We start from the raw sequence: 24,864 nt of genomic DNA, 5'->3' as shown, positions 1-24,864 counted from the left end.
CTCAGGGCCTGGTACAGTGCCTGGCGCACACTCAATACTTGCTGAACGAATGGATAAGGGAGCGGCTACGCCATCGGCCATGGCGGGCAGCTCTTTGAGGGTACCACGCAGCCAGGGTATCCCGGGGCACTTGAAAGCCTTCCTGCTGTGGGCTGCGGGGCCCAGAGGCACTCTTCTTTAATCCTCATGGCAGTCCCGCAGTGGGCTGCCTCCCGGAGAGGCAGAGACACAAAGGACTTTGTCCACAGTCACCCAGGTAATGAGTGGTGAAGACCCCAGGTCAGCGGCAGACTCCCTCCTCCTCCCCACCCACCCCCACCTGCGTGCGCTCCTGGGCCCCGAGTCCAGCTCTCCCCAGAGAAGTGAGCTTATTTCAGTCTCTTCCTCACTGACCACAAAGACTCAGTCCTGTCCTCAGAAATATTTGGAAAGTTTTATTTAAATGTTTTGTGTTCCCTTTTAACCAACACCAAAAAGAGAAAATTTTTTGGCTGTTTCAAACAGGAGCGTCTCTTCAGAGAGAAGCTGGCGTGTGTGTTTAGAGCCGGGAAGCGTCCGCTTTGCCAGACTCCTCTTCCCAGCCTGGGTCACCCGGGGCTGGACGGCCAGTCCTCGGAGCTGACTTCCTGGGAGCCCCGGGGCAACCTTGGAGTGAGTGAGCAAACCTCCCTCCTGAGGAGGACCTGGTCTCCCCTGCAGTTAGGGACGGACGTGGGGAACGGGCCCATGAGCCTGGTGGGTTCCAGAGGGATGGGGAACGGGGTGGGGGAGGGTCAGATCCAGAATGTTCCATAGAAGCTCTAGGGCCTCTGGGTCTGGAGAAATAGAGTTGCTAGAAAAATAAGAGGCTTTGAGAAGTTCTGCAGTCTATGCTTTCTGCCTGCCCAAGAGAAACCTACCCTGTCGGCCAAAAAGGGGCAGCGGGTGGCGGGGGAGGCTGGAGGCCAGCAACTGATCTGGCCGCAGTGGAGGATTCCAGAGGGGAGCCAGGCGGGCGGCAGGCAGACTTTGGTTTCCTGGGTCCCCTTGCCGGCAGCAGCAGAGGCGGTGGGGGTCTCTGCCTCCTGCCTCTTTGAGGTGTGGGCTGCCAGGCCGTGGGCAGCACCGGCCATCGGTCACGGGCTGGTGGGTGCCCGGGCCCCGGGCCCTCAGAACAGGCTGCCCAGGGGCAGCAGGGCCAGCAGGAGCAGCAGGGGGCCTGGGGCGGGGCTGCTGGACGAGCTGGCTGAGGCACAGTGGTCGCGGTTGGCACCAATGCAGGCCGCGTAGGCCATCACGTGGGGGATGTAGTTCTGCTCGTGGACGCCGTGCAGCAGGTGCGCCATGGGGCCCTTGGCAAAGACGGCTACATCCTCCCCGCCGTGGGTCTCGTGGCGCAGGGGCACAGCGGACTGCGCCTGATAGTTGTTGTGAGCTGTGGGCCAGAAGAAACACTTTCTGAGCGCCTGCCAGGGGGCCTGGCACGGTGCAGCAGCTTTTCCGTGCCCACTTCCGGACTGGCTCAAATGCCCTCCTCCCCCATTCTTTTTCGAGGTGGGGGGCCACTCTGTGCAGCACATGGGATTCTAGTTCCCCAACCAGGGATCAAACCCGTGCCACCTGCATCGGGAGCGTGGAGTCTTTAACCACTGGACCACTCGGGAAGTCCCGAATGCTCCCATTTTATAGAAGAGGAAGCTGAGGCTCAGTGAGGGAAAGTCATTTCCTACACTAGGCCACAGGACTCAAGCCTGAGTCTGTTCTGACACAGAAGTCTGCTCTCTCAACCTGCAGATCTCATCTGGGCTGTCTGGATTAGAAGGGAAGAGCCAACCCAGGAAAAGCCTCTGATCCTTGGCTGTGCCATTAGACCCCCAGGGGGGTGCTGGGGACATCATGAACAAATATTCAACAATATGGAATCAGATAAACTGGGAAGGCGCACACACACTGGAATACTATACAGCCAGTAAAAATGACAGCACAAAACAGCAAGCACCTGTATGTGCTAGGTACCATGCTAAGCTCATCAGATCCAGCTAGCCCTTCAGACAACCCTGGGAGGCAGACCATTCTTCTGAAGGAAACTGAAAATGAGGAAGGTGAAGTTATATGCCCAAGGTCACAGAGTTGCTAGGATTTGAGGAGGGGATTCAAACTGACATTGTTCTGACTCAAGTCCTGTCTATTCTGGGACACCTCGCTCCCAGCCTTAACCAGAGGACCACACAGTTTCCGAGCTCATCCCCGAGGGGGTGCCCTGTCCCCTCCCAGCCCTGGGCCTTGCGTTCTCACCATAGTCCACCATGGAGACATTCTCTCGCTCACCACCCACCACCTTGTAGCCAGGCCCGTTGCCGTACAGAATGGCGGTGAAAGGCTTCTTGTCTGTGTCGCTCACCATGGGGGCCAGACCTGCACAAGAAGGCATTGGTCCAGGGGTCATGTTGGAGCACCAGTCCCTAACCCCCAGCTAGGGTCCCTGGGTCCCCGCCCAAGGAAGCCACCTTCCAAGCCCAGTTTATTTCCAACCGACCATCCCTCAGTTTTGATTGTGCCCGTGTCCTCCCATCTGTTGGTCCATCCTTCCATCCAACCCTGCATCCTCTTCTCTCCCCTGTCCATTAATCCATCCTGCCTCTCATTCTTCTACCTATCCATCATCCTGGTGGCCACCCAGGCATCACTTCCCTCCATACCCCCCACCCTCTATTCCCCCACTTGCCAGTAACTTCTCTTCCCTCCCCAATTCCGAGTCCCACATGTGCCAGGCCCTGGGCTTGCCAACTCTCCTACCCTACCCCTGCTCCCCAGTGGAAGCCTACCTACCAAAGATAGAGTTGCCACGGGGGGTGTACCCGCCAAAGGTAAAGACATGGGAGTGGTCAGCGGTGACAACGGTCAGCGTGTCTTCTACGGAGGTCATAGCGCCCGCCTGCCCAATGGCCTGGTCCATCTCCACCGCCTCGTGCAGCGCCTGCTTGGCTTTGCCCTCGTGGTGCCCGTGGTCAATCCTGCCCCCTTGGGACACCAAGGCAAAGGCCTGTGGTCAGGGGGTGGGGAACGAGGTATAATCCCTGATTCCCATCCCCCTGGGTTAACCGCTAGGTTAACCTCCTCGATGGGAGCTCCCCTGGGCCGGGCACCATGCCGAGCATTTAATACAGCTGTTCAACCTTCCCAGCAGCTCAGACGGTGAGCCGCTGGACCACAGGCCCACAGGTGAACAGTGCAAAGTCAGGTTTAAGGCAGATCCACCACCCCACGCTGCTCTCTGAGCTGCTTCTTCAGCTGCTCGGAGTCCCTGAAGACCTCGGAGAGTTAGGGAGAGGACCCAACATGCCTGAATACCTACTAGGTGCCAGACAGAACAAGCTGACGTCTTGTTCCCCATTCCCAACAACTGGGCAGAGATGGGTACAATCAGCCCAGTTTACAGATGGAGCAACTGAGGCTGAGACTGGGGAACTGACGTGTCCAAGGTGAGATCTGCTGGGCTTTGAATTCACATGACCCACTCTAAAGCCCTGTTTTTCCATCTTTGAATACATCCCCTCTGAGTATAAAGTGGAAGTGAAAGTCTCTCAGTCGCGTCAGACTCTTTGCAACCCCATGGACTATACAGTCCATGGAATTCTCCAGGCCAGAATACTGGCGTGGGTAGCCTTTCCCTTCTCCAGGGGATCTTCCCAACCCAGGAATTGAACCAGGGTCTACTGCATTGCGAGTGGATTCTTCACCAACTGAGCTCTCAGGGAATTACTCCAAATTACCGAGTGTGAAGCACACTCTTAGAGGGGAAAAGCCCTCGGGGCCTGGGCAGTGCCCACAGCAGGCTTCCATAAAGGCCTGGAGAAGCCCTCACCCCATGCCACCTCCCCCCAGGTGAGCAGAGCAGGCCTGGCTTGGTTAAGCCTGGCTTGGAGATCACAGCTGAGACTGTGTGACTGCAGGGAGCGCCTCCCGTCTCTAAGAGGAAGACGATGCCTGGGTGGACACTCCCAACTCTGAGGGTCCGGAGCCTGGGCGCCTGGCCGCCCTGCCTTCCTGCTGGCCTGGGCCTCACCACACAGGCCTGGCCGGCTGGCAGGGCGGATCCCTCCTTTGTTGTGGCTCTGGGAGCAGCTGGCCTGGCCGGCCTGGTCCTGGCCCTGCTCGCAAAGAGGACCGCTCCCGGGGGAGCCCGTGTTCACCACCACTGGTTCCTGGCTGCTTCCTCAGCGTCAGAGGCCCGTTTGGGGCCAGGCCGAGGCCGCTGTGCTTGAGTGGGAACCCCGGGGTTTGGCAGGAGAGCAGCCAAGCTGGGCTGGCGGCCGCTGGCCTCTGGAGGGGGTACAGGCGCGAGCGTGTGTGTATGTGCGGTGGGAGGACGTGTGCAAGTATGTCCATGTGTGCATGTGTGTGTCAGGCAGAACATGAATAGTTGTTAGAACTTTGGAGGATTCCAGAGACTTTATCATTTCCTCTTACTTTCTGTTGTGATCTCCTTAGCTATTGGGCAATCATAATAATGATAATAATAGAAGCATTGAGGATTTATTCTCTGCTGGGCCCCCTTCCAAGTACATTATGTCTCTGGACACAATGGATGCTAATAGTCCTTCTTGGAGAAGGGGACTATTTTGGGCCTCATTTTTACAGCAATGCACAGGTAAAAGTCACAAGAGTCAGTGGGTGGCAGCACTCGGACAATGAGTCCCGGGCCTCACGGCAGCGCTGGGAAACCCCAGGAGTCTCGGCAGACAGCACAGCTGCCTCCCGAAGGGTCTGGCTCTCCCAGCCCTAGGGACCCCAGGATATACCCAGGGGCTGCCCTGGGCCTTCTCCTCTCTGGCCTTGGCCCCATATGGGCCTAATAACAGCAGAGGCCCACTGTCCAGCTGTGAGGGCATCCACAGACCAATGGGCATCTGGTCGACCCTGGGCCGGTGTCCTTGGGCCCAGCCAGGCAGCTGGTCAGGGCACCTCTGACTACGGGGGCTTGCAGACTTGTCTTTGGGGAGGAGTGAAGCTGTGGGGGCTGCATACCCCTCCAGAGACAGGCTTTGGGGAGGAATTTCCAAAAAGGAAGAAAACTGCCTCCTCTCTCAGGAAGCCTTCCTGGACTGGTAAGCCAGATGAGCCATCTTCACACCCAAAGAAGAGCTTGTTGGGCTGGGAGCTTCAGCACCGCCCCTTCTCTCCAACTCTCTCATTCATGACCCATCCTCCCCAAAGGAAGCTCTCTGCTTATCCCCAAATGGGACAGTCCTCTCCGAGAGCTGACCACCCGACCCCTAAGCCCACCTAGAAGCTCCCAGGGAAGCGGCCTTGCAGCTAGGCTTGGGCCCCTTACCTTCCACCAGCAGGAAGAAGCCTTTGGGGTTCTTGTTCAGGATCTTGATGGCCATCTCTACCATCTCGGAGAGTGAAGGGTCAGTCACGTTGTTCCTGTTGAGTTCATACTGCATGTCCCCCGGCTCAAAGAGACCTGAGAAGGAGCCAGGAGGGTGTGGGTGTCTCAGGGAGCAGAGGCTTCTCACGCACAACTTGGGGATAAAGGGCAGTGGGGGGCAGAAGCAGCTCTGGGGGTCTCTGGCAGCCTGACTTGTGCCAGGTGCTCTGGGAGGGCTGCCTCCGTTCATCTTCTCAGCCTCGCCTTGGTGGTGGTGGGGGCACTGTGTCCATTTCACAGAGGAGGAGACTGAGGCTCAGGTGTTCTGTAACTCGCTACGTTCAGCTGCTAATGGGAGACCTGGGATTCCACTCCATCAGCCCACTCCTAGCCCAGAGGGCCCTGGACAAGCCAGAGGATTGTGTCCCGGCCTCAACGAGACAGCCTGGGTGTGTGTTTACATGTCAGGTTTGAAGGGCTCAGTGCTTATACACTGAAACAAAAGACGGTTTGGGGTCACTGTGTCTGCTGTTCCCTGAGTGTGGTTTTTTCCCTCGTGAAACAAGGAGAGAGATCCATTCCTTGCTCATATCACAAGATTCCACATGTACTGGATTGCTGTTTTCCAGTCCTGGATGTGCTTCCAGAACACCTTGCCCTTCCATGAGTAAGCGCAGCCTAACAGGAGCTCCAAGGAACAGATTGCTTACTCTGGGCCACATGTTGTCCTGTGTGCTTTGGAAGCAGCTGGGCCCAGCCTCTGAGATGTCGCCTAGCAGCCCTTCCTCCTGGAATTCACGCTCACTGAGGCCTCCGGCCAACAGCCCGCACTGACTCCTTAGCCATGTGAGTGAGCCACCCTGGAAGTCCCAGCCCCAGTCAAGCCTTCAGAGGACCACAACCTCCTGAGAGACCCAGCTAAACCACTCCCAGATTCCTGACCCAAAGAAACTGTGAAAGAGTAAATGTTTGCTCTCGTTTTAAACTGTAAAGTTTTGGGATCATCTGTTATGCAGCCACAGAGATAACTTATACATTAATTAGTTCATTTAATCCTCATGTCACCTGAGGCAGGCCTGATCACTGTACCCACTGTATAGAGATTCATTATCCTCATTTTATAGAAAACGGAGGCACAGAAAAGAGAAATCACTTGCCCAGGATTGCACAGCTCATGAGTGGTAGGAGCTGGATTTGAACCCAGCAACCTGGCTCTAGACCCATAAATGGAATGTTCATGCTACATGGGTACAGGCATGATTCTCTACAGGCAGTGTGGGGTATGGGGTGTGCGCTGCGTGGCCCAGGCAAGCAGAGAGCTGTGTGCGTCTGAGCGATCCTCCAGATGCCCTGCTCTAAGCCCAGAATCTCCGAGGACACGCCCAGGACCCAGGGGCCGTGTTCCTTGAGAAAGGGTTGCAGGGGGCTTTGCCACCACCTGCTTGGCCCAACAGCCAGGAGGGAAAGGGGACCCAGATGTCTGCAGTGGTATTCAGGGTCTCATTCCACCTCACCTGGAGCCGCCTTGGGTCCCACACCTGTTACCCAGTCCCTGGGGAGGTGGGGGCAACCCCCGCCCTCCCCAGTCAAGATCAGTGGAGACAATCTAGCTGGCTTCTGCCCTGGCAGCTCTGCAGGGCTGGCTCTGCGTCCCCTGGCTCCACAGCCATGGATGTGTTTAAGTCCGAGCACCAGCTAGGGTTCAGACTCACCGGGGCCGTGTGACCCGCCAGAGGTCGTCTCCCTTCTCTGAGCTTTGTTTTCCCATTGTGCTCAATGGAGCTGTTCGCCCCGCACGGCCAGCAAGTTTCAGGTCTAGTTCTATGAACCGGAACCCCTCCCTCTCCCCTCCCAGGTCCTGGAGCCTGGGGACAAAGGTTCCTAAGTTGGGGTGGGGGCGGCCTGGGCCTCGTCTCCCAGGACTGGCTCACACAGCCCTGGCCCCAGGGCGCCCAGCTGGATATGCACTCCACCCCCTCCACTTACCCAAGAGGTAGTCCACGGTGTGGGGGTCAAGGGCCAGGAGATCAGTGCGGTTCCAGACGTAGTGAGAGTTCTAGAAGGAAGGGCCAGGGTCAGTCACGCTGGGACCAGGGGAGTCAGCTGGCCTCAGCGTCTGGGGCACACATGTGTGTCCTTCAGTCATTTAACAGTCCCTCTCTGAGGACCTACCATCCCTGCCTTCAAGAAATGGCAAATAAACAGGTAAGTTTAATGCAAGGTGATGAGAATTCTGAGACCAGGGTCATTGTGAACCTAGAGACAAGATCAGGGAGGGCTTCCTGGTGGAGGTGAGGTCCTCATGGGGACTTGGAAGACAAAGTAAGAACTGAACAACCTGGAGTCAGGGAACAGCGTTCCGAGCAGGGGGAGGTGCTGTGGAGCAAAGAAGAGGAAGGCACAGATCACTGAGGGCCTTGAGCACTCACTGAGAGGTATGGGCTGTGTGTGTTCTCAGAGCCAGGAAGGAAGGAAGTCTGCCCTGGGGACCCCAGCTAAGGGGGGAAATAAAGGAAGGACAGCTTTCCCAGGGCAGAGGCCACAGGAAGGGACTGGCCAGCTTGCCTGGAGAGGGTGCCTTTCAGGCCTGGACTGGGGGGTGGGGTCCTGAACTACCAGGAACCATCTGTGTGTCCTTAGGAGAGTGCCTCACCTTCTCTGGGTGATGGCGTTGGGATCAGAGGTTTTTCAAACCTCCGGGGCTGCTCTGGGGAGGAAGGTGGGAAGGCTAAGAAAGTGGGGTTCCCCTGCTATCCCTCACTTCATGCCTGGGGGGCCAAGCTCTGGTCCCATGTTCCAGGTAGAGAAACCGAGGCTGGGAATGGCGGTGTCTCTCAGGCTTGGGCCGGGGTGGGGCTCTGGTCTAGCCAGAGCTGACTCAGAAGGCACGGGAAGAGTTCAAAGCAGCTAGGTCCTGCCCCCACCCACCCCGGGGGGCCGTTCCCCGTCCCTGCCCCCACCTCAGTCTTGGCCTAGCTCCATCCCACAAGGCCTCCCCAGGGGCCAGGCCTGGAAGCCTCCGAAACCGAACCCCAGAGTGACATCAAAGCGGCTGCCAGGCTGCTCCCCACTGTCTTCAGCTCCGACCACAGTCATTTCCAGACCCCAGCTGCCCCAGGCCCCAGGGCCTGCAGACGGATTTCACGGGCCAGAGCTGCTCCCAGGAGCCAGTGCCCAGGTCTTCCCACGCTTCGGCCTCCATTCCCCAGCCAGCACGTGCCCTGACCCCGGCCCCTCCCTGCCACCGCGGCCTGCGAGATTCCCCCAAGCGTGGCCTCCCCCCACCCCTTTCGGGGCTTCTCAGCCCCTCCCTTGTGGTCTGTCCCCTCTGGGTTCCCGTAGGTGCTGGGCATCTCGCCATCCAAGCAGTGTTCCACGTTTCCTTGGCCATCTGATTCATCCTTTGGACCTCAGGCCTCGCCAGGGGCCCCGCACGCAGTAGGGGTACGGTGGGCTGCATGGCCATGCAGGTCACTCCTTGGCCCACCCTCTTCCTCACTGCCTGAAGGAAGGAATCAATGGGCACCTACTGTGTGAACTTCCCTGCTCAGACGGTAAAGCGTCTGCCTGCAGTGCTGGAGACCCAGGTTCGATCCCTGGGTCAGAAAGATCCCCTGGAGAAGGAAATGGCAACCCACTCCAGTAATCTTGCCTGGAAAATCCCATGGATGGAGGAACCTGGTAGGCTACAATCCATCGGGTCGCAAAGAGTCAGACACGACTGAGCGACTTCACTTTCACTTTTTCATGTGACATTCAGACACCTTTGACTTTGAGGTCCTTTGGTAAGGTCCTTTGGGCCTGAGCTAAGAATTACAAACCCATTCTACAGAAATGAACAGATGCAGAGAAGGATTCCCCTCAGCACCTCCCCGCCCAGTCGTCAGGCAACTGGACAGGCTACCTTGTGTTTCGGTTTGAAGCTCTTCCAGATGTCGACGAGGTTCAGGCCGTCCAGCCGCGTGCCTCTGGCCTTCTCGTCCAGTTCATACTCCACGTCGGTTCTGTTCTTGGGGAACATGTACTTCCGGCCGCCCCCCATGATCACCTAAAGGGGACACAGCCGTCAGTGCCCCAGGGGCGCCATGCCGTCTGGAGGTTCCCAGAGGCCCAGCTGGACAGCCGGGCTCCAAGGGGGATGGACGGAGTGGACGCCTCTCTGGCGTGGTGAGCCCTGGCTCCAGTGCACGCCACCTTCCCTGAGCCTCTGCTCCATCGGCTCGGCCAGGAATGAAATCACGAGTCTACTGGGATTGTGGTTTGGGCTTCGGAGTGCAATGCTGGCGCTAACCTCCCTTACCTGGCTTTCCAGAAGCCCAATACCAACTTCTGCTGGTGTGAGAGCAGCAGCATCTTACAGCGTGTGTGTCGGGCACTAAGGCCTTGAGATTGCTGTTGTTTAGTCGCTGAGTCGTGTCCCACACGTGTGACCCCATGGACTGTAGCCTGCCAGGCTCCTCTGTCCATGGGATTCTCTAGGCAAGAACACTGGAGTGGGTTGCTCATTTCCTTCTCCAGGGGATCTTCCCGACCCAGGGATCGAACCCGAGTCTGCGGCATCGGCAGGAGGATTCTTTACCCCTGAGCCACCTGGGAAGCCCTAAAGGACTCGAGATACCTGATCTTGTTCAACGTCATACAAGGCTGCAAGGCTACCCACGTCACCTCTTTTCCAAACAAATGGGTGCAGAAATATGATTTCTTTCCCCTAAGGCCACACAGCCAGCGAGGGTACAGAGCCGGGATGTGAACCCAAGGCGACTCCAGCTCCTGCTGTGTCCATGGAGCGGAGGATGGGGACTCCGACCGAGAGCTGCCTCCTCGCCCCACCCCCGCTCCCCCGGAGGCGAGAGGCCCCTGCCAGGGAGGTCTTGGGGCAGCCCAGCTGGGAGCCTGGCAAACAGCGGGCCAGCGCCCACGTCTGTGTAGTCACCGCCAGGCTAATTTTACCCACCGCGCTGACCCACGCGGGCAGACGGACGCGGGGCTGTTTGTTTTCCTTGGGAGACCATGTTTGAAGTCCTGACTATTTTTAAAATGGGGGCCAAGGGCATAACAGCCGCCGCCCGTGCTGACCACCACGCCGGTGTCCTCCCGTTACCGCGGGCGTCAGCCCAGGCCACTGCCCCTGGCTGACACCTCGGGAGCGCAGAGTCCAGTGACGGCCGGCCTTAGACTCGCCGTCCCCGGAGATGGCATTTCACAGGCGCCCTCCTCAGAGCCCAGGTTCCGCTGGGTGGACAGGGAGCCAGGAGTTCAGGCTGGTGGTACAGGTGGCGGATACAGGGCCATGCCGGATCCCGGGGAACCAGAAAGGCCTCTGAAGTCAGACTGGGGTTGGAATCCTGACTCTGCTGTATCTTGACCAAGGTCCGGGCGCTTAAGCTCTCTGCGGCTCCAGGTGTCCATCTATTAAATGGAATGGACAGCCCACGCATAGGACTGTCCCGGGAGGAAACGCAGTGACGAGCAGTCCAGTCCCGGCGGCACCCCCGGGGGCTGGCTTTCCCTGCAAGGCGTTCTCACGGCCAGCAGTAGTGGAGCTCGGTGTGGCTCCGTGAAGGCAAGCTCCTCACAGCCAGCTCCAGCCGGGAGCTCCGTGGGGCGGGGCAGGCTCGTGACAGCAAGGAGAAGGGGACCCCAGGTCACTGGCTCCCTGCCCCCCTCCAAACCGTTCCCACAGAACCTGACCCCTTGGCATTTTCAGAATGGAAAATGAAGCCCCCAATCTTCTTGCCTGGAGCCTCGTCATTTCCAGCCCCAACAGGGACTTCACACACTCATTAAACTCCCAAATAACAGACTTGCTGTTTGGCTTTGGGGTTTGGGTTTGTGTCTTTCATTTTTCTTTTTCTTTCTTTTTTTTTTTTTTTTTTAGTAAAAGATATTTATTTTCAGGGCGGACACCAGCATTTTTGTTTCATGTGCAGCCTGGGGGGCTTTGTGGTGGGGGGCTCTGCGGTGGGGCGGCGATTGAGGAGCAGAGAAGGACAGGGGGGCTGAGGGAGGAGAAGGGGGGCGGGGTGGCCCTCCCAGCGGCCGCACCCCCTCACTCAGGCCAGGGTGCAACCCCCCGCCCCTGCAATCCCCTCCTCCTCTGCCAGCAAAGCCTTCCTTTAAGCTCCTGTCCCCTTCTCAGGCAGTTGCCGCCAAATCTCTCTCAAGGGCTGTCCCGTAATTACACCCTGCACTTGTACAACAAATGTTCTCACATCCATGACCTCATCTCGGCCTCCAGCAGCCCGGGGAGGCGGGGAGGGGACGGGGCGGGGGCACTCTGCTCTTGCTGCACAGGTGGGGACACTGAGGCTCAGGGGAGGGAAGCAACCTGTCCGGTACCCGCAAAGTCGGAAGGGTGCTCTGCCTGAGATACTAGCTAGCTAGGAGCTGGTCACCAGGACTACACGTCCCGAGAAGGGCAGCTTAATCCATGGCTCGGAAAAGAGAAACGAGAGGTTGGAAGAGGGGCAGGTGGCACTTGGAAACTGGGGGCATGGCATGGGGGGGTCTGGGAGCCAGGGAGTTAGTCTGGTGGGGGTAGAATCAGACGGAGTGGGAGGGGCCTGGGGGCTCTTTCTGAGCCTCCCTGAACCCCCATTCTAAGCTCAGGGGCCGAGGCCCCCTCGCCTCCTCATCAGCACCCCCACGGGAGGTAACAAGACCTTGAAAAGGGAACAAGCCAGAGGGTCTCATTTAAGAAACAGAAGGTGGGGACCCATCTGAGTGTCAGGCAGATGATACTGGGGTGCGTGTGTGCAAAGTGCTCCATACGTCAGAGCTTGTGTTTCAGGACAGGGACACCTAGCAGCTCCTGCGTAAATGCTACCCCCTTCTGAACACTCACGAGGCATCAGGCCTGGTGCTAAACTCTTACAGGGATTATTTTATCTAGATCTGGCAATGGGCTTAAAAGGTAGGTACATTTCACAAAAGGGCTGTAGAAGGGAAGGCTCAGAGAGGTTAAGTAACTGAGCTAAGGTCACACAGCTAGCAAACAGCAGGCCAAGAATGTGACCCCAAGTTCTAAAGTAAGAGCCTGTGCCAACCACGGCTTGCACATCGCCTTTTCTCTGGGCACGCTGCCTGAGTGCACGGGACTCACGGCTGTCCGTGCATGTGGGAACGTACGGGGCGGGTACCGAGTCACCCCCACGCTCCAGGGCAGCGCCAGTTCCCAATGGACAGAATAATCCCTGGGCGCCTGACTCTCGGGGCACGGTGGCGGCCACATCAGGGTTCATCTCTCAGGCCCACCACAGTGAAATCCCACAGTGCTTCCCTGCCCCAACCGCAAATCCCCTAATGGGCCGGGAGCCCTCCCAGGTGAGTGCAGAGCCTGCTCAGGCCGCTTCTTCCGGGCCAGTCTGGGCCTGAGGCCTCAGGCCCACCAGGGGCCCCGCCCTGGCTGTACCCTGCCCCGCACTTGCCTCGATGTCCTTGACGTTGTGCATGAGCTGGTAGGCGATGTCCTTGCAGCCCTGGCTCAGGGCCTCCGGGGGCATCTCGTTGTCTGAGTACCAGTCCCGGTCAGCGGAGTGGGCGTAGGAGGCGCTGGGGGTGGCGTGGTTCACTCGCGTGGTGGTCACGATGCCCACAGATTTCCCTGAGGAGTGGGGGAGGAGGGGTCGGGTTCATCTGGATTTCGGGCTGTCCAAGCCAGCTCTCTTCTCTTTCCCTCTCTCAGCTAAAGATGGGCCAGTTCCACTGCCAGCCTGGGCCCCAGGCTCCCCATCAGTACCAAAGGCAGGCTTATGTGTGTGCTCAGTCACTCGACTCTTTCTGACCTCATGGACTGTAGCCCACCAGGCCCCTCTGTCCATGGGACTTCCCAGGGAAGAATACTGGAGTGGGTTACCATGCCCTCCTCCAGGGGATCTTCCCGACCCAAGGATCGAACCCAAGTCTCCTGCATGTTCTGTGCTGAGCCACCTGGAAAGGCAGGGTGGGTGGCTTCCAAATAGCCAGACAGCTCAGACCCTCTGCCTCTGTGACCCTCCCCACTCCCAAGGGTCCCTGAAACATTAGCACCTAGGCGGGAGCCCTCCTCTCCACCGAGGACCCCACCACACCCCACCCGTGCAGGAAGTCCACGGCTGCCCTGCAAGAACTCAGGGGTCCCTCCGAAGGGCTCTCAGATGGAGTGTGGCTCTGTCACCAGCATCAGCCAGACTCACACCATGACTCCAGGGATGTCGGGGGAACATCCTGGTCCCTCCCGGTGCCAAGGAGGAAAGGAACAGGGGTAGACAGCTACTGGACTCCCAGCGCTGGGCTAGATCCCTCACCTTCCTCACGCTGAACCTGTGAGGGGCTATGTTTTCCAGCACATTTTATAGTCAAACAAATAGACTCCAGGAAATGAGCTGGGGGCAAACCCACACTGAGTAGCCGTGAGCCTTCGCTGTCACAGAAGAAAGTCCCTGAAGAGTTCGCAAAGTCCTGGAACATCAGAGCTGGAAGGACCCTGGCGAGCCTCTTTTTCTGCTCTCTCCCCGTTGTACAGTTGGAAAGACTGAGGCCCAGACAGGCCACAGAGCCGGGCCCCGTTCCGCACGGCCCGCCCCACTCACCTGCGTCCTTGGCCCAGCGCAGGATGGAGGTGACCTCGTTGCCCTGCGTGGTGTTGCACTGGGAGCGCTGGGTCGCGGCACTCACCCCCACGGTTCCCTCGTTGGCCTTCACCCCGCACAGGTAGGCGGTGGCGGTGCCTGCGCTATCGGGGACCTGGGCGTTGGTGTTGTACGTCTGCGGGCGGGAAAGGAAGGTCAGGAGACAGCCTGGCCTTGGCCCACCCTGCTGCCCCCCACCCCCACTCACAGCCCGGGACCTGGACACAAGGCAGACAGAGGCCTCCTGCGGTCTTGGCCGAGTCCTGCTGCCCACCGAGGTCTCCCCACCCCTAGAGCCACCGGATCCCCCAGCTGCCTGCCTCCTGCCCACCCCCGTGCCCTGGCAGCCAGGGTAGCAGGAAGGGGCAGGAACGCAGTGTTCTAGCACATGGAGACTCGTTGGGCAGAGGGCTGAGGCCTGGGTCAGCTCTCCCTAGGTCTGGAGTTCCGGGAGCCAGCAAAGGGAGGAGGAGGCAGGTGAGTGTGGAGAAGGGAGCAGGTTCTTGAGGGAGGCAGGGAGGCTGGGGAAGGGGAGGGAAAATGAGAGCGGGGCAGGATCTAGGCGGAGGAAATGGAGACCCCCTTATTCAGACTTCCCTGGTGGCTCAGAGGTAAAAGCGTCTGCCTGCAATGTGGGAGACCTGGGTTCGAACCCTGGGTTGGGAAGATCCCCTGGAGAAGGAAAGGGCAACCCACTCCAGTATTCTTGCCTGGAGAATCCCATGGACGGAGGAGCCTAGTGGGCTACAGTCCACGGGGTCGCCAAGAGTCGGACACGACTGGGCGACTCCCCTTCACTTCCTCCTGGGAGGGGGAGGCTCGGGGCGGGAGCTTACCTTGGAGAGGGCCACATAGGGAAACTTGTCCATCTCTAGCCTGGTCTCCTCTCCGGGGTTGTGGTGGAGCTGACCCTTGAGGATGCGGGCGGCTGTCACCGTGGAGACTCCCATGCCTGTGGTGGAGGTCGGGGGGAGTGGGGGAGGAGCTCAGGTTTTCGGGCTCCTAGCCTCTTCAATCAGGCCTCTCAGGCCCCCACAGCTCCCCAGCCTGGGGCCGAGGCAGCTTCGGCAGGGGGGCACCAGACCTTCCCTGGTTGGGCAGGGGGCACTTCCTCCTTCCTTCCCTAGACCCTCAGGGTCCACAGCCTGGCCCCACCCCCCCACCCTCAGCAACATGCCCCCAGAGGCCAAGCCTCTATAGCACAGCCTCCTTCACCTCTGCCTGGCCCCCCGGACCCCCACCCCAGGCCTCACCATCTCCCAGGAACATGATGACATTCTTAGCCACATTGGTGTTGAGAGTCTGAAGCCTCAGGGCATTTTTCAGGGTCTGCTGAGCTTGTTCTCGCCAGTACTTGGGATCTTTCTCTTTTTCTGCAGAGACAGAGAGGCAGAGTTATTCAGCAGGAGCAGGGCAGCTCCCCCAGCCCCAGCCATTACAGACCCCAACTTCTCATCATGATGGCAAGGCTGCCTGCAGTCAGCAGAGCAAGCAGTCATTGCCCCATCCCAGACAGCCATCCTGAGGTCTGCCAGCCTCTGCCAGGCCAAACAAGCCTGAGGATTCTGGGTCTTCTCCCCACACCGGAGAGCGGAGGAACCAAGGCTCAGAGACGCCAAGAGACTCGCCCAAGGCCACACAGCTCTGGCAGACACTGGCAGAGCTGGGCTTCACTCCAAAGCCCATGCTCTTTCCTTCCACCCAGTGGAGAGACATGTGCTCAGGCAGCAAATGAACAGTGCGAGCACAATCAGGAGGGTAATGTTTAACCTATTCAAGAGAACAAGCTACTTCCAACGGCAGGAACCCCCAGATGTATCCCAGCCATCAATTATAAACTCTGCTTGGCTTATTCATTAAAGTAGGCTCAGCAGGACCCTGACTCAGCAACAGCTATTTAGCAGGGCTGGAAAGCAAGGCTTGCCTTTTTATTTACCGTTTCAAACTTAAAGGAGTCACATACCTCACTCCTGTGAGTGTAAATTGGCCAAGAAGGTGCTCTGTGTCCCTAATTCCTGGGAAAACCAGGAATGCCTGCTTCTCTGTCTGTCTCTCTCAACCCCCACCACCCCCACCATGTCCATGGCTTGAGTCATCAATTTTCCAGTGGAAAGAACACTCTAGGGCTTGACAGTCCTTGCAGAACAGCTGCTGTGTGGAGCAGCTGAGGTCCTGGGTCCTCAGTCTCCTCCCCGTCAGATGCGGGTGTTTGCACCTTCAGGGTCTCACGAGGACAGGATTAGATAAGGCAGCACACGGCCCTACAGGAGAGGACCAACACCCCACTCCCAACATCTCCACGCCAGACCCGGACTCCCCTTTCCCTCCAAGCAGAGGCCCCAGATCCCCGTCCACGGGGGTCAGGGCCCTCCCACCACCTGCTGCTTTCTCCTGTGTGCTCGGGCCCCTCCAAACCTGCCCATCACAACACAGAAGCCTCGAGAAGGGCCCTCCTTGGAGACGCTCTCTCTCAATGGCCCCCATTGCCCGGAAGGACGGCGGAGGCCAGGAGAGGTGGGAGGGTCGTGTCCAAGGTCATGTTACACATTCACGACTGAAGACACAGGCCTCATCCCGTGGCCCAGCCCAGGCCCAGGCCCGCAGCGCGGGTGAGGAGCACAGCTTTCCTGTTGTACGGCCGTGCTGGCTCTCTGCTGCTGCACGCAGGCCTTCTCTAGTTGCAGAGCGCTTCTCGTTGGAAGAGAAGCATGTGGAATCCTCCTGCATGGGACCGAACCCACGACCCCTGGGACCGAACCCACGACCCCTGGGCCTGAACCCACGAGCCCCGCACTGGCAGGGTTCTCAACCACTGGACCACCAGGGACGTCCCCACAGCACTCCCTTCTTAGGCACGGTGCCCAGGCTGTGCCAAGAGCCTTCCCCTCCCCGGCAGCCTGACGGAGTGGCTACCATTACTTCCTCCACATTACGGAATGGGGAAACTGAACACCCTGAGATTTGAGCCGCAGAGGAACCAGGAAACACACGCTACTCTTGCGTGGGGCAGGCAGTGCGGGCAAGGACACGAAAGGAAGCCGTTTCACCTCAAGCCTGGGAGCCGTCCGTGCCCCACCCCGCTCCCAGCGGCCCCATCCTCACCCCGACCCCTCAGCCCACCACCTTCATGCCGGCAGCCCCCAGCAACACTCCTCTCTTCCAAAGCTCCCCAAGTTTAGACCTCCCAGCCAGAGGCTCCTGCTGGAGCCCAGAGAACTGTGGTCCTTCCATCCAGCTGAACGCCTTTATGCAAGTTCCTGCCACTCGAGTTTCTGTTCCAGGAAAACTAGGGGATGGAGCTACTCACAAGAAGTTCTAGGATTGAAAGATGTAAAGCCTGAGCAAGTGCCCTTGGCCAGTGGTTTTGTTTTTTTTAAACTTGGGTTTTCAAATAGAAGTTTTTTTTTAATTGAAGTATAGCTGATTTACCACGTTGTGTCCATTTCTGCTGTACGGTAAAGTGACTCAGTTCAGCCCAGTCCAGTCGCTCAGTCGTGTCCGACTCTTTGCAACCCCGTGGACTGCAGCACGCCAGGCCTCCCTGTCCATCGCCAACTCCCGGAGTTTACTCAAACTCATGTCCATTGAGTTGGTGATGCCATCCGACCATCTCATCCTCTGTCGTCCCTTTCTCCTCCTGCCCTCAATCTTTCCCAGCATCAGGGTCTTTCCCAATGAGTCAGCTCTTCGCATCAGGTGGCCAGAGGATTGGAGTTTCAGCTTCAACATCAGTCCTTCCAATGAATATTCAGGACTGATTTCCTTTAGGATGCACTGGTTGGATCTGCTTGCAGTCCAAGGGACTCTCAAGAGTCTTCTCCAACACCACAGTTCAAAAGCATCAATTCTTCGGCATTCAGCTTTCTTTATAGTCCAACTCTCACATCCATACATGCCCACTGGACAAACCACAGCTTTGACTAGACGGACTTCAGTTATTCACATATCTTTTTTCCCCATATTCTTCTCCATTACAGTTTATTCCAGGATTTTGAATATAGTTCCCTGTGCTGTACAGTAGGACCTTGCTGTTCATCCATTTTATATGTGAGAGTCTCCATCTACTAACTCCCAACTCCACGGGCGAGTGGTTTTGATCAGGGACCTACTAGCTGTGGGCAGGTTTCAATGAACACAGTGCCGAGGCTTTGGTCAAGGAGCTTCTTTGGCCATTTGGGTGCCATCTGGGCGGTGATGACCTTCTGCCTCTCCTGCCCTCCCCCTGGCAGCTGGCACACGCCCTGGGGCCAGGCTGCCGTCAGCCTCCCTGTTCCCGTTGCTTCTTCTCCAGGTGAGCCCTGTACCTGTTTGCCTGCTCCGTGGGGGACCGGGAGTCTGGTGAAGGCACAGCCTTGTCTTTCTCACCAGCGCTATGCCAGGGTCCAAGAAGGGTCTGGTGGGTGTCAAACGGACTTCATGGTCTGAGGACTGGTTTAAGCAACGGTGGCTTTGATGCTCAGGAAGCTATTGAGCATCAGGAAGCTATTATTTCTGGAGACCATTAAAGGACACTCAGAAATCCTTGTGCCGTAACGAATGCTACATGAAGAGTACTTACCAGTACGTACTGTGTGAGTCCATCTATACAAGGCTCCAAAACAGGCAAAACTCGTCTAAGATAGCAAGAGGAAGCCTAGACACTTCCTCGTCCCTGCTTGGGGCCAGGCGGGGCGTGGCACAGGAAAGCTCTTGGCGTCTCATGACTGGAAATGTCCTTTCTTGATCTGGGTGATGGTTACATGGGTACCAAAATATGTCAGAACTCTTCAAGCTGTATATTTAAGATCTGCACACTTTGCTTCAAGTTATATACCTAATTACTTTTTAAAAGATGTTTTTGATGTGGACCATTTTTGAAGTCCTTATTGAATTTGTTACAATTTATCACTTGTTTTAAAGCTTGGAGTTCTTGGCCATCTTAGTTCCCTGACCAGGGATCAAACTCATACCCCTTGCACTGGAAGGTGAAATTTTAACCACTGGAACACCAGGCAAGTCCCCTATTTTTTTTTTTTAAAGGAAAAGGCCACGATGTAACACTACTACACACCCATCAAAATGGCTAAAATGAAACAGACATGAAAAATTAAAGGGCTAAATATTTGAACATCTTTCATTTTGTCGCTTTTTCATCTTCTCTCATTTCATCCATCTTTCACCCAAGAAGGCTGTGAGTGCTGAGAAAGCAGGAACTCAGTCCCAGAGCGACCTTGGGCCCGCAGGGAGTCACACTGAGCGGCATCACGTGAGCACGGCCGGAGCAGTGGCGGGAGCCGGGCAGTCAGGTTCAGGCCCCAGGCCTGCTGCGGATGTGCTGTGGGACCTGGGAGGCCAGTCCCTTCTCTGCACCCCAATTTCCTCATCCATTGAAATATATTCTGCCCATGAGCACCTGCTCCCTGCCTGACACTGTGACTGTCCCCTGTAATTCCCACAACAGCCCCAAGGAGGAGAGACCAGTATCCCCACTGAGCAGATGGAGAAATTAAGGCTCAGGGTGGGCAAGTTGGGGGACTCCTAGTCACATGGAGAAAGCCAGGGAAGACTCCCCTCCACAACAGACACTGAAATGCTCAAGGAAAAAGCAACTGAGAGCAGCATATAGCTTGGAAAAGGAAGGCAGAAGCGGGGAAAGGCAGAGAAAGCGGAAGGCAGAAAAGGTGGGCAGAAGGGAAATTCCCAGGAGGCAGAAATTAAGTCGGAATTCAAAATCATGAAGGCAAACAGGAGCTGATGTTGAGGGACCCTTGGGGTCCCCGATCAGATACAGAAGAGTTGAGACTGTTTTCAGGTACATGTTTTGCCTGGGAGCTATGGAAGGGTTGGGGAGAGAAAGCCAGGCATAAAATGTGAACTCAATTCCAAACCTGAAGGACTTTCCTGATGCCGCAGTGGATAAGAATCCATCTGCCAGTGCAGGGGACATGGGTTCGATCCCTGGTCCAGGAAAGCTCCACATGCTGTGGGGCAACTAAGCCCGTGGGTCACAGCTACCGAGCCCGCACTCCACAACTAGAGAATTCTGTGCAAAGCAACGAAGACCCAGCACAGTCAAAAATAAATCAGATATAAAATACTCCAAATCCGAGCCTGAATTTAAAGTGTGAGAGCCCCAAACTGAGAAACTAACATAAACACTCTTACAGAACTGATTGCAGAATCAAACACTGTAAAAACACTTTCATGTGAGTTTCTGATAGGAAACATAAACTACGAAAAGAAAAAAATAAATAAAACTCCTTGGAGGTGAATTTTAAAGCAAGAATTACAAAATATAAAGAAATGTTCTATCAAGGGTTTATAGAAACGTTCATAGAGTAAGTTCTATTTCAGATTCCTAGCGATAAGAGAGACTAGAAACTGCAATTAAAGAATAATATAAAAGGAGAAAGACTGACTCTTCCAACACAAGCACATGTAGTAGCTGGGATTTCCTGCTCTGAACGTTTGTTTCCAGCTCTTAAATCCTGCGGGTGAGTCTATGACCCTGACCACAGACACTGCCTTCATCCCATCCCACCTACCCCAGGTCTCCCCCTCCATCCCCCCTTGCCCCGAATCCTACCTGGCACTAAGCAGTTGGTAAGACAGGTACCAACAGCCAGCACTAAGAATGGTGAGATCATGGCGTACTCCAAGACCTGCTTTCTCTCTGGAGCCCAGAGGTGTGATGGATGTGGGTGGGAGAGGCGGGCTGCCCGTGGTCAGCAGTTAATTGATGTTCCAATCCTAGAAATTAAAAAAAAAAAAAAAAGACATGAAAGTCACAACTCCAGAGGTCATCTGTTCATTCACTTATTTGTTTGTGGATTCATTCATTTTCCACTTATTACAGGAGGCTAGGCATTGGGATGCCAAATCTAAGTGGTCCCTCCCTCAGAAAGCTTAACCACACAAAGAGCTATAGAGGCATAAATGAGTTCTATGCTGCCAACTGACTCCTTCTCATTCCTCAACTGAAGGCCCACTTTCCACCCACCTGAAGCCCAGAGCCCATCAGAGTTCAGCTTTTCTGTGTAGTGATTCTCAAACTGCAGGATGCATCAGAATTTTCCAGAGGGCTTGTTGAAACAGATTCCAGTACCCCCAACCCTGGCCCAGAGACCCCGTTTGCATTTCTAACAAGCTCCCCGGTGCTGCTGCTGCTGTTGGTTCACAGACCCTACTGTGAGCAGCTCTGCTCTGGAACATTCGTCTTCAGCCTTGAATTACCCATGTCCCAAGTACATCAGAGATAAAACAAAGAGTCCATCTTTTCTCATAGGGACACCTACATGTGCTCTTATAGGACAGCGGTATTTGCTATGATATCTTCTACAGCTTGTCATTTATGGCAAGAGATATATAAACTATACAGGCGACATACAGGACAAGATTTTCTTACAAGTGTGACCATTTCTGGATAGTGACATTTTAGAGGACTGATTACTTTTTCATTGCTGTTTTTCCAAATTTTCCTTCTGTGTTGAGATGTTACCTTTATAATTTTTTTAAATGTTATTTCTTAAAAAGGACTGAAAGGAAACACACCAGAATGTTCACTGTGGTTTTCTATGGATAGTAGGACTGTGAATAACTATTTCTGAGCAGTGTACTAACTCTGTTGAGAAATGTACCGACCCTGTTGTGTACAAATGTTACTGGAAGATGAGGAATTTAAAACGGCAAGAGTGGCACTGTTACTATTTTCACCAAAACCAAGACAAGAATGATTATTTCATTTGTTACACAAATGAAATGGCACAACATTCTACCCACAACAGTGACATGTGAGATAAGAAACCAGTCTACTCCTGGAAAAGGGTCTTGATTCTTGACTCAACCCTAAAACGGTGCACGGGGGTAATTCCCTGGCAGTCCAGGGGTCAGGGCTCTGCGCTTCCACTACAGGGGGCATGGGTTTGATCTCAATCCCACATGCCCCTCAGTGCGGCCAAATTAAATAAATCATTAAAAGGTGCCTGGGGCATTCCAGTACCCACAGACAGGGCTCACCAGCACTCCATCCCACAGAACGCCCAGCGTGCATCAAACACGTCACCCAGCTGGATAGCCCTGTGCCGGGGCGGAGCAGGGGGTGGCGGTGCAGGAAGGGAGGCTCAGGAATTGAACGGAAACGGCCTCCATCTAACAGCACTTAACTCTGAGTGGTGGGATTTCGGATGACTTTTAATGCTTTAAGTCTACTTTAGTTTCCAAACATTACTATTGTCTATTCCAACATCAGAAAAAAAGAAGCTATTAAATTGATATACAATATGAAGACAATCATTGCATGTGCTTCTCTGCTTTTTTCTGTTTTGTTTTTAATTTTTATAGGAGTATGGTCGCTTTACAAAGCTGTGTTAGATGTACTTTCTGCTTTGAAAGCAATTCCTTCCTGGTCCATTTCACCCACCACACGGAGCGCTTCTAAAAGCAGGGACCTTGCCTTATTTGTTTGTACACCAGTGCTTGGTACAGTATACATTTACATCAGTTGAAAGTCAGTGGTCTAAGAGCTGGAGGTAGGCAGGAGTCACCCCCAAATCCTCCGTTTTTGTGTGCAGAAAAGTCCAAGCATTGGCAAGGAATTGGGATTACCAGAGGATCTGTTCACTGCTGGTAGGCAGAAATTGGTGCAACCACTGTGGTAAACCAATGATATCTATCAAGGGGACACCATACATATGCCCTCTGACCCATTAGCTGCAACAGAAATGCATGTGTGTTCACCAAAGGACGTAGGTAAGAATATTCACATCAGCCCTGTTCATAATGGCCTCAAAACTCTGTCCATCTTCGACGAGATGGACAAATGCATTGTATGGGTTCACGAGAAGGAAATCTACACAACAATGAGAATGAATAATTGAGAAGAATATACATCCACAGGGATGCCTCCTGTAAAGGTGAGCTTGAGTGAAGGAAGCCGACCCGGGAGAATATATCGTGACTTTAATGATGGTTGTTGCTGTTTAGCCGCTAAGTCAAGTCCAACTCTAAAGTTTAAAGCATACAGGCATGAAGACATTTGGAGAATGGCTGGGACTGGTGCTGGGGAGCTCATGATAGGAGCCCATACATTGAGGAATAGGACTTACTCAACTGTCTGCACCACAAGTCCAAAACAGACACATCAATAAGGAAAAATGAAAGTGAAGGTGGCCCCAGGAGCTCTCCAAGGCTCGCCTGGCCCTGCCTGGCTATTCTTGTCTCTCTCCTCTGCTAGCCTGACGCTCGGTGAGAGTGAAAACCATCTCTTCCCCATCACCGACTCCCAACCCCGTGCACACAGAACTAACAATGAAAAGTCCCATGATTCAGGATGGAATGCTCTGAATTTTGGCCCCAGGGCTGTGGCTTTGAGAAAGGTCTGTTCTGAAGACAAATAGGTGCCTTTTCCCCATTGCCTCTGCCTGGAAAGGAGAGGAGGCAAGAATCTAGGAAACCAGGGTCTCCTAGGAAACTCCGTGGCCAGTCGCCCTCGTTGGCTCCTCCTCTCAGCCCCCATCCGGACTCGGTGGCTCCAAGTCCGCTTCTGGGTGGGTGGCCCTGGGCAATGGGCTCGTGGGGCTCCGTCTGGGGCTGCAGGGACCCCGGCTGCACACCACCCTCTGCCAGCGCTCTATCAGTTCAGAAGGGAGCCTCCGGGTGTGTGCCAGCCCCCCACGACCACCCCCACCTCCCAGCCAGACCGTCTCTGCCAGGCTCACAGCTACGTGCCCTGATTATGCACAGCAAGTGTGCAGAAGTCCGGGCCGGGCTCCGGCCCTGCAGGAGGAGCGGCTCCTTGGTAGGTTAGCGGAGGAAGCGGAGGCTGGGCTTTGGCCCTGAGGACTGACTCAGCATCCTGGGACAGAGGGCCCGGGAGCCCCTTGAAACTGGGCAGAAAGCCAGCCCTGGCTTGGGCCTCACAAGGTCCAGGACACACGACGGTGTAACATGACTGATAGAAATCACTGCCACTTCTTGGGCACTCGGATCCAGCCCTGTGCTAAGAACAGTGTATATCTGCGATCCCACTTAATCGGCACAACAAGTGCCATCAGATCCCGTTTCACGGTTTAGGAAACTGGGCAAAGGCTCTCAGCTAGTCTGCGGCCAAGCGCGATTCAATCTCCAGCTGACTCAACCTCTTGGGGCCTCAGTTTCCCCACCACGGAGAAGGAGAAAGACCAGTGCCCACCCTTCCCCCTCCCACAAGAGCAAACAGAAGCCACACGAATCTAGGGCAGGATCTCTGGCCGGGCGGGAGTCAGCCTGGGGCGAGCCCTACCTGAGGGGCTGGGCCAGACGGGTGAAGAAGCAGACCAAGGCCAAGGTCAGCACCAGGAGGAGGAGGCTGAGGGCTGCTGTGAGGACCAGGTCCAGGGTGGGGGACAGGAGGGCCATCTGGAACTAAGAGGGCCCCACGGAGCCGCCAGCACACCTCGGAACACTCGGTCACACGCGCCCTGGATGCCTGCTCCAAAGCCCTGGGTCAGTGGCCCTGACCTGGCTTTGTTCCTTGGGGTTAATCTTTGGGGATTAGCGCAGGAGGGGTGAAACGGGAGGAGGGACAATCCCCGAGGCTCTCCTCCTCCAGGCTGGTCCATCCCCACTGGAGGCTTGGCCGCTCCTCCTGCCTGCCCAAACATTTACTGAGCACATGCTATGTACCCGACTCTGCTCAAGGGACTAAGGACTCTGTGGGGAACAGGACAGACACAGTTTCTGTTTTCCTGGAGATTCTTGACCAGCCCGGATAGGAAAAAGCACCTACTATGTGACAGGCATTGTGCTGGGCGCCTTGTGGGATAAAAGCACAGAAGGAAAGGAACCCCTACCCAGGGTCATCGTCTTTTTTCTTTCTTTAAAACACTAACGTATTGGATGATGCTGCTTTGCCAAAGGAGAATTCCTAGAAGCTTAAAAAAAAAA

At 55.7% G+C, this 24,864-nt stretch overlaps 1 protein-coding gene across 3 annotated transcripts in view; it reads right to left on the bottom strand.

Moving 5' to 3' along the window:
- Positions 1-421: 421 nt before the first annotated feature.
- ALPL (alkaline phosphatase, biomineralization associated) overlaps positions 422-24,864 on the bottom strand; it is a 61,317-nt gene continuing 36,874 nt past the window's right edge. For all 3 annotated transcript variants that reach the window (XM_061148106.1, XM_061148108.1, XM_061148107.1), the window contains exons 2-12: positions 20,528-20,691; positions 15,216-15,335; positions 14,799-14,914; positions 13,924-14,098; positions 12,781-12,956; positions 9,258-9,401; positions 7,340-7,409; positions 5,315-5,449; positions 2,809-3,000; positions 2,275-2,394; positions 422-1,414 (exon numbers count right to left, since the gene is read on the bottom strand). In XM_061148106.1, the coding sequence (XP_061004089.1) occupies positions 1,149-1,414; positions 2,275-2,394; positions 2,809-3,000; positions 5,315-5,449; positions 7,340-7,409; positions 9,258-9,401; positions 12,781-12,956; positions 13,924-14,098; positions 14,799-14,914; positions 15,216-15,335; positions 20,528-20,588 (1,575 nt within the window). In that variant the 5' untranslated portion in view covers positions 20,589-20,691 and the 3' untranslated portion in view covers positions 422-1,148. The remainder of the gene's footprint in view (positions 1,415-2,274; positions 2,395-2,808; positions 3,001-5,314; positions 5,450-7,339; positions 7,410-9,257; positions 9,402-12,780; positions 12,957-13,923; positions 14,099-14,798; positions 14,915-15,215; positions 15,336-20,527; positions 20,692-24,864) is intronic.

The sequence above is a fragment of the Dama dama genome, chromosome 8 (assembly GCF_033118175.1).
Source record: "Dama dama isolate Ldn47 chromosome 8, ASM3311817v1, whole genome shotgun sequence".
Lineage (NCBI taxonomy): Eukaryota > Metazoa > Chordata > Mammalia > Artiodactyla > Cervidae > Dama > Dama dama.
Note: the sequence above shows the minus strand (reverse complement) of the source record. Positions and strands in the feature narration are given on the sequence as shown.